We start from the raw sequence: 13,905 nt of genomic DNA, 5'->3' as shown, positions 1-13,905 counted from the left end.
TCCGGTTCTGAACTTCGGTTCGGACCTGAACCCTCCCGGACCGGACCGTGGGTTCGGTCCTGGGTTCGAAATAGTATAAGGACCGAACTGATTATTAAGTTCAGCGTTCGGCTGCTGCCTGAATACTGTGAACACGTTCGAACCCGTTCGAACCCGTCTGAACGTGTTCTCATATTCTTTGCATGATCCACCAATATATCTGCTCTGATCTTCTGGCAACCGGCATGTCGATCGATCTCGGGACAATCAATAGCGGATCGGACTTCGCAGCCAAAACACCCAACACATTTCCATTGGCGAGATCTGACTTCCCTGGTAATCTACTCGATGTTCTGGTAAGCCTAATGTTAAACAAATGTTAATCTTTATTCAGACTTCAATGGTCTTTATTTTCAGAACATATTCTCAGGTTTCTCGTTCTGGTACTTCAAGCTTCAACACCAAGTAATTGCATGGCAACAGGATGTTCAAGGTGCGTCATTTTTTTGATCTCTTATCATAAAATTTGGAATAAATGAGCTACTTACTACAGGTTCAATCTTCACCCTCCTTGCTGCACAAATGTCGTGCGCACTTGGATCTGACGGCCAACTCAAGGATGCTAGTGCCATCGATTGGTACAATGATCCTGACGATGACACGCCCATGCTTCCTCCACCTCCACCTCCTGCATCCAATGGCAAGCTAACTGCCTTTGTGTCTCGCTCAGGCCGAGCTGTTAAACCGACAGAAAAAATCCGCGATGCTGGCAACACGACTCCAGCCAAACGAGTGGCTCCAGCGCCTCCCCAAGGACAGCCTGCACCCAAGCGAGTGCAACGTGGGTCCCATCTGGTCCGTCACCATGATGACGATGACGACGAACCTCCTGCACTAGAGGATTGTTCAGATGATGAAGAAGAGGCCGAAGACAATGACGGGGAGGAAGCTTACGAGCGGACCAAGGTATTTGGAGACAAGGACCGTGAGGATCGCAAGCATAAGAAGAAAGAGGAGCGCAGTGGGGATTTGAAGGTAGTATTTACTCAGGAGAAGGGACGCATCAATCCGCACACCCAAGAACCCGAAGATGGCTGGTGGTGCGAGATATGCAGGTATGTTTTTACTTTTACTTTGAACGTCACACACATAACTAACTTTGTCAATTCAAGAGCCAATGATGTACCCACCAATCAGTGCTTTTTCAAAGGCAGTGTTTCGACTCGCCGCACCCATATCGCTCGAAATGCGAAGTGTCACTTTCCAATATACCGCGACCGCTGCAAAGAACGAGGTATCAAGATGCATGATCGGGCGATACCTCCTAACTGCAAAGCAACCGACGACTTGCAGAAAACGTTAGATGCCTCCCTCACGCCTAAAATTCCTGAATTCACCAAGACCGGTCTAATGGATTACATTGTTGAGCTTATCGTGTCTGAGGACGAGGTGAGTGTTTTTTTTTGTAATCGTGACTTAGGATGTTCATGCCATAGATAGGCATTCCAACTCGTTGACAAGGGACCCTTTCGCCGGCTCCTTCAATACCTCCGGCCTTCCCTTTCAGACAGGGATATTCCTCACCACACCAAAACTCGAGATGAAATTCTTGAACGGGCGCAGCTTGCCGTTCAACGTGTCAAGGAGAAACTTAAGCAAGTTGATAGCAAGATTTCGATCACGTTCGACTCATGGACCTCTGAACCTGGGGTACCTTTTCTCTCCGTCACCGCGCATTATATTGACTCCCCAGCTGGGAAACCTCATGAGTGGGAGTTGAAGACAGAGCAGCTTGCATTCACCATCATCAACGGCAATCACAGTGGGAGCAACATTGGACGAATCCTGATTGAAACTATCAATAACTATGGCATCCGCACTAAGGTTGGATGGTTTACAGCTGACAATGCTACCAACAACGACACAGCAATTCAGACCGTCGCGCTTGCTATCGACCCTTCCGGCAAGAAATGGATTGCTGGGGAACACCGTGTGCGGTAAGTGAACTATTTAATATCGTGATTTATATATATTGATGTCTACTATTCAGCTGTATGGAGCACGCCTTGCACTTAGCTGCGAAACACTTTGTCGAGGAGGTCGCACCCACACCAGCAAGCGTGCTCCTCAAGAACATGGCCGATGAAGATGACGATGATGAAACGACTGATTTCGAGGTTGCCGACACCGCAGGAAAAGCCCTCGCACTTGTTACGCAGATTCGGAAATCTCCCCAAGCACGCACTTTTTTTCAACAGTGTTGTGTCGAGGTCAATGAGCCGAAGCTTGAGCTTTTGAAATGGATTCGCACGCGATGGGCCTCACTCTTTGGTATGTTGGAGCGCACCCTTAAGCTACGCAAAGTAAGTTGGTTTCTATCCCTATGCCCAATACTAACTCAATTTGATCTGCCGCAGGGGGTGAATAGATTCATACAACTGGCGGATGACAGTGACGAAGTCCCAAACTTGCAGGGCAAGTCATATGGAGCATTCAAGCTTTCAGCCGAAGAATGGAAGAAGTTGGAATTGATGCACGACGTGCTTCAGGTATGTGCGAGTGTCCAGTCGAGTCTCAAATGTTGTATTAACCTACTGTATAACCAGGAACCTGCCAATGCACAACAATCGTTTTCGGCGACTCGTGAACCTACTGTATGGCGCGCAATTCCAGTCCTCGAGTATCTCCAACAAACTTGGCAAAACATGGCTAGTTCTTCGAAGTTTGACGACTTTTCATCCGCAATCAACTCTGGCCTCGACAATATTCGCAAATGGTACCACAAGATTGACGAAACTGATGTTTATTTTGTTTGCCTCGGTATGTGTTTTATTTACTATGATGCCCTATCTAATGCACAATGTAGCGCTTGATCCTAACTATAAGGTGGCATATGCGAAGGGTAAATGGGAGCCTCACGACTTCGACGAGGGCATGAGAAGTTTGCGGAAGGTTTTTGACAAATATTATCATCACAACTCCTCGCCCGCTGCTGCAGAGCCGTCTATTGCAGCTCCTGCCTCGCTTGCTCGCCATGGGTCATACGGCCATAGCTGGATGCGCGATGCTGTCAAAACTCGTGTCGCAAATGACACCGCAAATCGAAGACCTCGCCAGGAGCTTGACGACTACCTTGCTGCCCCATTAGAGGATGTTGAGAATATAGTGGCGTGGTGGGGTGTGAGTTTTTTCGCATCGCATTTCCTTGCAAGTTGACTCATTATGCCTTTAGCACCATTCCGTTCAATATCCCACCATCTCACGCATTGCAAAGGATTACCTCGCTATTCAAGGCTCTGCCGTTGCATCTGAACGAGCCTTTTCGAGTGGCGGCATCACTGGGACTGCGCGCCGTAATCGTTTGTTGCCAACAACATTCGAGGCCCTTCAGTTATTGAAGAGTGGGTACCGTCAAGGCCACATTTCTGCAACGGTTCAAGCTGAGTTTGCTGCTGCTCACGAACACTATGCCATGGACGAAATTTAGCTACTCATTTACGGTTCATGTATTTCTTGCAATTTTTGTCAAATTATATGTAGCGTTCGAGCGTTCGAACGCGTTCTGAACTTGAACCGAACGCTTGTGAACGCGTTCATAAGGGTCCGGTCCAGCGTTCGCCCTCCTTGCCTGAACGCGACCGATGGTCCAGTTCGGCGTTCGCATTTAGAGGCCTAAGAACCGAACCGAACCGGACTTCGGCACCACTAAGCAATATACACAGTACACGATCAGTCCCGCCAGTAGGAACGCGTACAAACATCTAGGGTTTTCAGTTGCAAGGACTTCGCAAGAAAGAAGAAGATTCATGTTTACCATCCCCGAGTCAGATCCGGCCGAAGATCAGCAAAGAACTTCAAGAGGTGCCTTACCGTTGTATGCGATTGCGGCAACGGCACTATTCCTGGTCATAAGCTTGGCTCTCGTGGCCGAAGGCTTTAGTGATCATACGCAAGGTCTTCAGCTGGATGGATAGAGGTCACGAAGGGATCATTCGTTGGCTTGACCTCTATACGTGACTGCCATGATGAGAGACGCCGTGACTCCGTTTTCATATCAACTTGATCGGGTAGGATCTACACTCTTAATCGCAGCTAGGAACCAACGTTTGAGGGGGTATCCCTAGGAACATTGACATCGTCGCAGAGATACAGATCCTGGTACGCTGAAATTGATATTTCAATATGGATCGGGGACCGGTATAAGCATGCCCGAAACAGCCACAAAGCACAAGCTCTTCCTCGCCGTTGAGCAGGTGACTATCCTTCGTCTTCTTGCATATACGACAATCACTTCAAAATACCTGATTGCGCCGTCGGCCTCTGAATGTGAAGTTTGTCCCAAGTAGATCCGTAAGGAAACTTGCGGGAGGTCAGTGTCAGGTCACATCCAAACACGCTGAACCCGCGGAATCACCAAACTTGAAGGTAGAGAACAGGACGACCAGGGAAACACCCCAATCGATATCCAAATTGCTTTATCTGTATCCAACACTGGTACAGGCATAGTCCGTGCGACCTGGTGTCATATATACATGCAGATCAGAGTGTTCTTTCCTTAGAAAAGGGGGTATCTCTCTATAGTATCCGGGCCCCGAGCTACTTCGAGATCAGTGTCTAGTGGTGAGAGATATCTTTCTGCCTGAGTTCGCGCGTAACAAAATGCCAGATGTAGTGTGACCATCCCTCGATAACACCAGTACCTGATATGAGATGCAAACAATCTCCAGAGGCGTGCTGGTAGGACAGTTAAATATGAGATGTGAACAGTGCGTGAAACTAAAATTAGCTCACAGCATCAGGGCGCAGCCGTCCTGGCCTCTCGATCGGAAGAAAATGAATGTCTGGAAATTCGGATGATGACAGCAGTGCCTTGGAGAAAGAGTCAGCATCCTTGCGCCAAGTATCTGTCTCAAAGTACTGACCTGGAATTCTGTGTTGAAGTCCTGGATCCACGGCCAATTATACCACTTATTGACCCATGGCGTGATTGTCTCCGTGGGCTCGAAGATGTTGTGGCAGTTCTCGTGACCAGGCAGATACGCTCTAACCACTACCTGTTTTGGACGCCTGCCCCCATTTTTGTAGTATTCTGTGATGGCGTCCTGTACTTCACCTGCCCAAGCCCGCATCGCAACCTTGAAGAATGCAAGTACATTATGGATACCATAGCCAGCATCTTCTCCAGCGTCCTCGTCGTAAAATGCCCGCAATGTGCCGGTTGTCCAGTGTCCGGCAGTACTCACAACCAGCGTACCATAGTTGGCATCCGGGGGCGAATCAAGGAGTGTGGCCATGTATTCTGATGGCGAAAGAGACCAAAATGCCTCGTCGCCGAATACGGACTCTGCCTTCGTATATTGAGAACCAAGATCTTGACTGTCCAACTCGGTGGGTTCAAGAGAAAATGCTGGACTGTGGTATATCGTATCTAATTCTGTTCCATTAAGAAGCAGGTCAACACGTCGGAACGAAACGAGTGGTGTGTTTTCGATGGAGAAGCCCTCCGGCATGACGAGTTCGGATATTATGGGTGACGATGGCGACAGGTATAAATGTTGCTGCCATGCACGGTCAAAGTAGGGATTTTCAGTGTAATTCGGGGTTGCGCGGACATGCGGGTACAAGAGGCACGACAACGAAAAGAAATGGTTCTCTGTTATCGAATCTAAAGGTGAGGTAAATTAACGCATGAGACCCGAACACCAAAGAATGGAGCCGACATACCGCCCAGTAAAAGCCATCCGCCATTCGCTACCATGTCCTTGACCATCGCTGCGCCATTGAGAGGGTGGACATCACACTTGCTCGAAGGCAACCACCTGTATGAAGAGACTTTAGGAAATCTGTCCCATAGTTCTTCGTGGTCTGTGCCCAGATGCCAGTGGTATTCACGGTCTGCAGCACAACCTTCAAAACCCGCCAAGGAAAGTGCCTGTTCTGGACGCGTTAAATTCACCAAGTCGGACGTCGGGCTATATACCCAACGCCCACTCGACCACTCTTCCGGAGTGCAGGAACTGCGCTGTCGTTCCTGTGAGAATATTGAGGACCAATTTGATATGCGAAAAGAGTATGGAGAAGAGAACGTGTAGAGTGTGATCAGGAAGGTGATGATAGCACCAAGCAAAAGGACTTTTGTGGACAAGGATCGGATGGAGAGCAGCGAAGGGATCTTGGCCATGGTATTAGCAGTCTAGTAGTAGATGGCGGATAACTTAAAGAAGCACGATTGGATCCAAGTATGTAGAACTGCGCACCACGCCAAGCGGCTCCACATTGGCTAAGCCAAGCCTTCCAATCGAATTCGTTGTTATGTAAAATTAGCTGAAACGGTACCACAGAACGTGCACGTCCACATGTACCAGTTGATCAACTTGTATATAGCTAGTACTTGTCAGCGGCGTGTGCTTGTCAAAAACATACAGCCCGTGCGCGTCAATTCTCAAGCTCTCATTGGTACAACCGTCATCTCATAATCTCATCAAGTATGCGCCGAATAAAAAACCGAGGAGAACCCCAAATAGATCCGAGGTCTGACTACTAAACAAAGTCAGACTATTAAAAGCATGATATTCCTTATTCGAAAATTATATTTTAAAAACTATGTATGAACGACAGATGCGCACGAAAAAGGGTGAGGAAACCATCCATTCAATCCAGCTCGATCTGAAGGTAAGAATGAGGGTAGATATTGGCATCGTTATGACCATCAGTGTTGCACGACGCCGCTCTAGTTGAAGCAGTCGGTGGTGGACTCGCAGGAAGATACGGGTCCCTTCGATTCGACCCGAGCCCATGATTCGAGTTGCTCGACGAGCTTGGGTCTACGATAAGCTTGAACAACTCTAGCAGGCAGGAAAATCAGTTTGTCCGAGTGTAAAATGAATACCCCGGCGGCAACCAGGACCAAGCACGGCCAGGGAACTTGTGTTCAATTCGATAAGGGCCGGTGTAGAAGAACACAATAACAACTTCGTGAAGCGCCGGGTTAGCGTTTTCCCCCGTACTGCCATTTGATTCTCATACAAACATGGAACACATACATTTGGATCGAATCCATCACGCAGGAACTCCGAATTTTGAGCAGCTCTGTAGTAGCACTTCCAACCCACGCTGTGCTTCCTTGGAAGGGGATATCTGGAGGGAAGACGGCGCATATGGTAGGCGCAAGAAACGGCGGTCTTCTTCAGATCGGAGCGCCACATAGTGAGATCATCATACAGCCAAGTAAGAGTAAGACATTACCATGGTGAATCCCTGGATATACATAGAAGCCTTGTCATACCAGCATGGTGTGGGGCCATATATCTGGAATGTTGTGAGATGTGTGCTTCGAGAAGATGAAAAACATACTGACTTGATCCCAAGAGATCTGAACAGCTAACAGGGTTTTGGTGAGGGAATCTGTTCTCCTAAATCATCGATGAGACTTGGAAAGGTTTATCGATCGTGTGCCGCATGTGATACTCTTCTTCTATTCCCTGAAGAAACTCTTCCAGCAAAGAGGGGAGAATACTAGGTAGAAGTGGCATACTATTCGCCTGCCTTCGCCGATACAGGGTCAGAACAATCTAAACATGTCACCGTCGACCCCACTATTTCCGGAGCGGCTGCCTACTCGCCGCTCCACAGGATCTCAATTCAGTCTGTTGCTTGGGAAAGCGGGCAAAATCTGTTTAAGCAGAAGCGCTTGCACCCGCTATGACAGGTAGAATCTCGCGCATCAACTTAATGACAACCAGGCAGATGTGTGTTCCGAATGTTTCGTGCTGAGGACGAGTGCCAGCGAAACTTCTGTGTAAGACTGAGCGAGTGTCCCAGATTCCAGGGCAGACTCGATGGTGACCCAAGATCGGCTCTGCTTGTGCCGCTGCCCGTTGCCGCGGGTTACCGAGGAAGTCGCGAGGAAACTCCTTGGAGTATGCGCTGAATAGTAACGATGTTGTTGTCGATGTGTAAATATATATGAACTTGAACACTGACTCGTATACCAACCTCGATCCCAGGTTTGCCATGTCTCCTTCAACTTGAACCTCCAGTTCTGTCCTCAAGCACAGCGGCAAAATTTTGACAGAAAGTAGCGGAAAGCAATTACTACTCAGAACGGGGAAAGCGTTTGAATTCGGTTGCCGTGACTCCTTCTAGTCCCTTTCCGCAAATGCAACAAGTGGAAGGCCCATCGAGGCAGTGAACAAGCAGAATTGGAATTCAGTGTTTGAACAATCATGACGAATTCGTCCGGGAGAGAGTCCGGTTCTAAATATACATTAACTGAGCACTGTCAGTGTTATTCAGCTACATGATGATATACGATAGCTCGAGCCTAAAACTCGTACGAGTACTGATCATGCATATATCATGTAGAAATTCTAGTGGAACAACGTCAATCACGTATAAAAATTCGAATTCGAAAGGAAGAAATGACCGGTGGTCAGGCGCTTCACGCCTCGTTCCTGCGCTAGATAACTCGGATGTGCATCTTATTCACAGCGTGGTGAACCCGTAGCCAAGCCGCCATACTGCCGTTTTCTATTTGTTTGTGGATATTACCATGAGTCGGATGGATTCTGCTCATCAGTCCTCCCAAGCTCCAACAGCCCTGCCTAGTGATGTTGTCTCTGCTTTACACACGCTACATGAATTTGTCGCTTCTGCGATGGCAATCCCTCCACAGATAATTGTTACCTGCAGAGAGGACAAACGTGCGTTTGGAAGAGCAGCGTTGCAAGCTATGAGTTACAGGGCAAGCGCCCCCTTGTGCAGACCTTTCCATGATCTGAAACAATTGCAGAAAGCAGTCGACATGTTCATTACCAGATTTGCCACGAAGGAAGACTGGTGGATATCTGAGTTTCGATACAAGCCCGAGGTCACGATTTATGGTCGATTCTATCGACAACATGGCGATGACGATGATGGTATGGTCATCCTCGACGAGCGAGGATGGTCCGAACTTGTTGGCAATGTCGTGAGGCTGACCATCGTCTTCACATCGCTCAAATTTAGCGTCACGGCGTATGTTCTAGCTCCCATGTTTGGTATTCGAATGAGCTCAGTTTCTGGCAGGCAATCATCCTCGAAGGTGTGATCTGCGAGTCCAGCTAACATGATAAGGATCGCAACGAAGTTGAACGAATGAATGGCGGTGACCTTCACTTCGAGACTTGGGTCAGATTGGGTGCAATAGAAATGGGTAATATATAGATTCAGTTTGATACTTTTGTAGCTTTCACCACTATCTAGAAGACCATCATCGCCAAATGTACAAAACAAAAGGCATAGCGCTGCTAGCGAAAGTGAAGCTGTAGAAGTCCTTCTACGCCGAAGAATAATGTCCCTTCCTCATGAGTAGGAGTGGAAGAGTGATAAGGAATCGGCGAGGTTGTAAGAATAAAAAATTTGGACGCGAACTTATGTGGCTCGGTAGATTCCGGACTACTCGGAAACCGCCGCTCAGCACTCATAACCGACAGTTATATGCATGAAGATATACTCTTCAACACTAGCTCCTGTACATGTTATTGTCTTGCTTGTATTGTCTGCGCTTCAGCTTGTGCCACTCCAGTATCGACGCAACTGCAACACGTGTCCATTCCAATTCTTCAACTGCAGTGCGATTTGTGTGCTTATACTTATTGTTGTAAGTAATTGACGCTCAGGCGGTCTCAGCTCTACAGCCATATAAAGCACTTCAAAGTGCTCACACTAGACTATCAAATTTCTCCGTCTTCCTTCAGTGACAAAGCTTCCCGTGACCAAACCATATAGAACGAAGATAGTCTTTCCTTCTGTGTCACGGTTCGCGCCAATGTTTTCGATGAAATGCCTTCAATGTCATAAAGTCATGCCGAGATGGGAAATACCTCATCATATTCGAGAGAAGCACGTTTTTATGGGTGGTTCCCGGGCGCCGCGTGCCAGGAACTTGGGTCGTCGTGATGATCTGCACCGACCGCCAGCTTCTCCTTCATCGCCCAAAGTCAACTTGACAAGCACTCCTTCTGAATCGAGCAATACACTGAACACAGAATCCGATCTTTCGCTGAGTACGATTCCAAATACACAGTTTTCTGTTTGGCAGCAGCAGAATCCTGTTCGGCCTCCCGCACCAACGACCATCGACGACATTGCGCTATCCCGTAACCACCGAACGGACTCTCCCCATACCTCTACACAGCATCTTCGCAACTCGGTGAGGTTTCAGGTCCAGGATTTGGTGGATGAATTTGAGGGCTTGGATGCAGCAGCGAGACAGGTATGCATCAAAGGGGTACGGTGCATGCCCATTTTTCCGGTCAGTGGGACCTTCGTTATGAAGTTACGCGGCGGGTCTGATAGTGTCTACGGATAGACTCTGTACGCGCATGTGTTTACGCACCTTAATCTTTGTGCCCCCGACAAGCCGAAGTACATGCAAGATCTGTCTCCATTGTTTAATCTAACGTTGCTGTAGCCTGCTGATTGACCTGGAGAATATGAGAAGAGAGTGGACATCACGGGACAAGATGTGGTGTCTTATAAATTTCAAGGCCATTAAGGACGCGTTGTCGGGACTAATGAGCCAGGTCAGTGCTTTCCCTCCTTTGTTATGTGTCGAGTTTGGTTCAGCTCATCTTGTTCAGGCTCAAGTGAAGTTGCACATCTGTAACCGATCTCTTATCAGCCAGTCCAGACTACACGCGCTAGACATTCTAGACATTGGGGCTTTGATTGCCAGTTGTTCAACCGACTCACACGCTACTTCCCAGCTAGTCACGCTCAAAGACGATACGGCCCAGTCTATGCTGGACTTACTGCAGACGGTAAGACCGACGCATTTTCGACGTCTTCGTTGCTTATGTGCTTGTAGTTGCTCGTAATGAAGTCAGACCAGTTAGAAGAATGGTATAAATGTCGGTTCTTGGATACTATCATCCGACTGTCGAGGAGGTCAGGCCATTTCCCTCAGAGCCTGCAGCTTCGTCGAATCGAAAACCTGGAGCCAACCAGCCTTCGTGGTGGATCTGGAGTAATTTCCAAAGGTGAACTCCTTGGTCGTTTGGTAGCCGTGAAAGAGATTCAGGCTGTCGGCCGCACCACCGAGCAGTTTCTGAAGGTTAGTATAAATCTTGTCGTACCCAGGAAACTTCGATAACATGACTGACCGTAGGATTTCTCGAATGAGGCAGTCGTTTGGTGTCACATCCAGCACGACTGCTGCCTGCCATTCTACGGCGTATTTCATCTTAATGATGGTGTACCTAAGACCTGCCTGGTGTCTCCTTGGATGAAGAATGGGCATTTGAACGCGTATTTACAACGAACCGATGCCGATCGTGCACCTCTGGTCAGTGATAGAATTCTAGCTTCCAATGCCTACTGAAATGGTCAGATATTGGATATCGCGCGAGGTCTCGAATACCTCCATGGGATGCAACCTACAATTGTGCATGGTGACCTGAAAGGGGTATGTGGGTGCTTTGATCGGTGAGAACGCCACTGAAGATTTGTTATAAGGCCAACATTCTGGTTTCCTCCTCCGGACGTGCGTGTTTGGCCGACTTCGGCCTTGCAACCACGCAAGACTCTCAAGCACAGCTTCAGACCAACATAATCTCTGTTGCAGGAACCCCCTCTTTCATGGCGCCTGAACTTTTGGAGGCACGTGCAAATCCACGTCTGTTATCAGCCCTGGATAGACGTCCATGTGATATATTCGCATTTGGCTGCATATGTTACGAGGTACGGTTTCCCGTCGTGATGCTCAACCATGAACTGATCCCTTTCCTTTTACAGATGTATGATGGATTGCGTCCATTCTGGGACTTATCCCCACAGGCAGTGGATACCAATTTCATGAGAGGAAGCCGTCCCTCACGTCCTACGATTAACGTGTGCCTTCAACGAGGACTGGATGACGACATGTGGGACTTCATCCAGAATTTGTGGCACCAGGATCCACAGCTTCGAGCTACTGCTAGCCAAGCCTCTTTGTGGATGTCGCACAAGATGCATATGGCAGGCAAAAGCACGGACAGGCCACCCGCGGAGATGGAGTGGGACCTCGACTTTCTGACGGAATGCATCGCAGAGTTGACTGACTTTGATCCCCTTTCTCTTTCATGAGTAGCACCACAAGTTCATACCAATGCTGATTTCCCTCTCTGACGTTGAATCAAGTATACGAAACCTTCTGTCGCACGCCATACCCGACGTTGAAGCATCATGCACATACCTCACTGCAGCGGTAGCGACAAGCCTTTTTAGGACATCTCTTCACTTATCTTGTATTCTATCCATGCACCAGAAAGGATATTGATCTCATATTTCCACTATATCTTTGAATGTCAGATCTTGACGGACTAGATCGATGGAAAGCAACCCGTGTGCTTCAAGACGATGGGCCATGATACAACTAGCATACAACTCAAGTCATGTTCAGCAAACTAATTGTATTGTATACAGAATTTAAGCAAAAATTCACAAATCTATACGCTAAATCTGAATTCTTCTTCCTGCCAACTATCCCCAAAGACAATGCCGATTTCTTGAACTGTCTTTTTCGTCGACATACCAGTCTTCACATGTGCACTTGCCCTCGGTTGTGCCTCAAATTTCCCCCTTGCTGGACCTGCTTGGGGCTTGATACCAGTGGCTAATGCACTTGCGGGACGCGTCCTCGTCATCACGGTGGTAGAAGGCGCTCGAGATACAATTGTCGAAGGCGCACGCGTTAAGGGAGTTCTAGATGTGTTTCCCCTCACGACCGTGGCACTTGATGTTGCGCGGGTCGCTGGCTTGGAAGTTGTCATACCTGGACGCGTAATGGCAGGACGAGAAACAGTTTGTGGACCAGATCTTGGGTGGGAGGTAGCAGCCGCAGTCGAATGACCTACTACGGATGCGGCGCGAACAGTTCTCGATGTTGTAACTTGGGTTGGGCGAGTACTGTTCTTCGATGACGGAGGAACTCGAGTCACCTCGGGCCCAGGCTTCGGTGCAGAATTGGCCTGCGAGAACGGACTATCATCATCTGATTGTACGCACAGAAGTCAAGATCGGAATACATGATGCTGTGTAACATTAGCTTACCGAGATGGGGGAGAGATAAATCGCCTAGGGTAAAAAATTTGTCGTCAGGTTCAGCTGCCGTGAATTCCATGGATGTAACATGTATCGGTATGTCGTCGATCGGGTAGGAGTGGGTGAGAGCGAGAAGGGTTCTCCCGACTTCTTTATAATCCGGAAGTTCAAATGGAGGTTCGTATGGCATTTCTACACGCGTTGATACATTAGCAGAAGAAAGCGTTTGGCAAGGTTACCCACCAGGTAGTTTTGGAGGCATGTACTCGATTTCATCGTAGTCTTCTTCTTCAATCGATTGATTGGGCGCCGCTACGACCTCGGGATTGATGTCTATATCGCTAACATCCCAGTGGTTTCCACCAGTGAGTGGTGTCTGAAAGCTGTTGCTGGCGCTGCGGGGAAGTCTAACATGTTTTCGTGCGGAACTTGGGCGAAGAAGTGCACCGGGTGTGACATCAAAAATAGGCTTTGTCATTTGCAATGGTGTGGCATGGTTGGCAACGCGGTTAGGAAAGGGCGTTTTGTCGCCCAGAGGTCGAGAGGGTGCGAGTATGACTGGCTCCTTTCCCTTGGATTTGGTTGGTCCATCATGACCTTTCAGGATCTTCTGCGGTTCTACAGTACCTTGTAAGAGCAGGTAACATAATCTTGAAAGAAAAATAGCTCACGCAGTGTATTTGGGTAAAACGGAGCTTGTTGCAACGCAGCTTTCTTCGCTTTCCCATCGACTGTGACGGGTACGTGGCGGCCAACATTCTCCTGGAGTGCACCTCGTGATTTCAGCATTCTATTGCCTGGGGTCTTCGTCAAATGGCGGTGGTCGCCCTCAAACGCTATACCTATTGGGCGAGAGCTGATCAT

The 13,905-nt window shown here is 48.4% G+C and overlaps 4 protein-coding genes across 4 annotated transcripts; 2 read left to right on the top strand and 2 right to left on the bottom strand.

Moving 5' to 3' along the window:
• Positions 1-4,593: 4,593 nt before the first annotated feature.
• On the bottom strand, positions 4,594-6,160 carry F5891DRAFT_1127930 (uncharacterized protein; the record flags this gene model as incomplete). Its single annotated transcript, XM_041364231.1, has 4 exons — positions 4,594-4,713; positions 4,771-4,848; positions 4,902-5,644; positions 5,704-6,160. 4 exons carry the CDS (start codon positions 6,158-6,160, stop codon positions 4,594-4,596), a joined length of 1,398 nt encoding a protein of 465 aa, XP_041227596.1.
• A 2,148-nt stretch (positions 6,161-8,308) lies between these two features.
• Positions 8,309-9,413, top strand: F5891DRAFT_1026926 (uncharacterized protein). The gene is made up of 3 exons (XM_041361426.1): positions 8,309-8,722; positions 8,771-8,994; positions 9,046-9,413. The coding sequence occupies exons 1-3, from the start codon at positions 8,531-8,533 to the stop codon at positions 9,065-9,067; spliced, it is 438 nt and encodes a 145-aa protein (XP_041227595.1). The 5' UTR covers positions 8,309-8,530; the 3' UTR covers positions 9,068-9,413.
• Positions 9,414-9,473: 60 nt separating this feature from the next.
• F5891DRAFT_1026921 (protein kinase) lies at positions 9,474-12,326 on the top strand. The gene is made up of 10 exons (XM_041361425.1): positions 9,474-9,590; positions 9,649-10,273; positions 10,331-10,386; positions 10,433-10,544; positions 10,602-10,781; positions 10,829-11,074; positions 11,129-11,305; positions 11,351-11,425; positions 11,476-11,700; positions 11,755-12,326. Exons 2-10 carry the CDS (start codon positions 9,788-9,790, stop codon positions 12,082-12,084), a joined length of 1,887 nt encoding a protein of 628 aa, XP_041227594.1. The 5' UTR covers positions 9,474-9,590; positions 9,649-9,787; the 3' UTR covers positions 12,085-12,326.
• A 390-nt stretch (positions 12,327-12,716) lies between these two features.
• F5891DRAFT_928725 (uncharacterized protein) lies at positions 12,717-13,905 on the bottom strand (the record flags this gene model as incomplete). The annotated part of the gene is made up of 4 exons (XM_041373920.1): positions 12,717-12,991; positions 13,051-13,233; positions 13,285-13,659; positions 13,713-13,905. Coding segments are annotated over 4 exons (1,026 nt in total), but the record flags the coding sequence as incomplete, so codon positions are not given.

Source organism: Suillus fuscotomentosus (genome assembly GCF_016647785.1).
Source record: "Suillus fuscotomentosus strain FC203 chromosome Unknown F5891scaffold_19, whole genome shotgun sequence".
Classification (NCBI taxonomy): Eukaryota; Fungi; Basidiomycota; class Agaricomycetes; order Boletales; family Suillaceae; genus Suillus; species Suillus fuscotomentosus.
The sequence above is the reverse complement of the archived record's forward strand: the minus strand, read 5'-3'. Positions and strand labels throughout refer to the sequence as shown.

Bases quoted from the DNA above. Each gene is read 5' to 3' on its own strand.
- F5891DRAFT_1026921 (XM_041361425.1), top strand. From the start codon at position 9,788: ATGTTTTCGATGAAATGCCTTCAATGTCATAAAGTCATGCCGAGATGG. The intron at 10,274-10,330 runs GTCAGTGGGACC...GTCTACGGATAG, and splicing joins GGTGCATGCCCATTTTTCCG to ACTCTGTACGCGCATGTGTT. The intron at 11,306-11,350 runs GTCAGTGATAGA...TGAAATGGTCAG, and splicing joins ATGCCGATCGTGCACCTCTG to ATATTGGATATCGCGCGAGG.
- F5891DRAFT_1026926 (XM_041361426.1), top strand. From the start codon at position 8,531: ATGAGTCGGATGGATTCTGCTCATCAGTCCTCCCAAGCTCCAACAGCC. The intron at 8,723-8,770 runs GCAAGCGCCCCC...AAACAATTGCAG, and splicing joins TGCAAGCTATGAGTTACAGG to AAAGCAGTCGACATGTTCAT. The intron at 8,995-9,045 runs GTATGTTCTAGC...AGTTTCTGGCAG, and splicing joins CTCAAATTTAGCGTCACGGC to GCAATCATCCTCGAAGGTGT.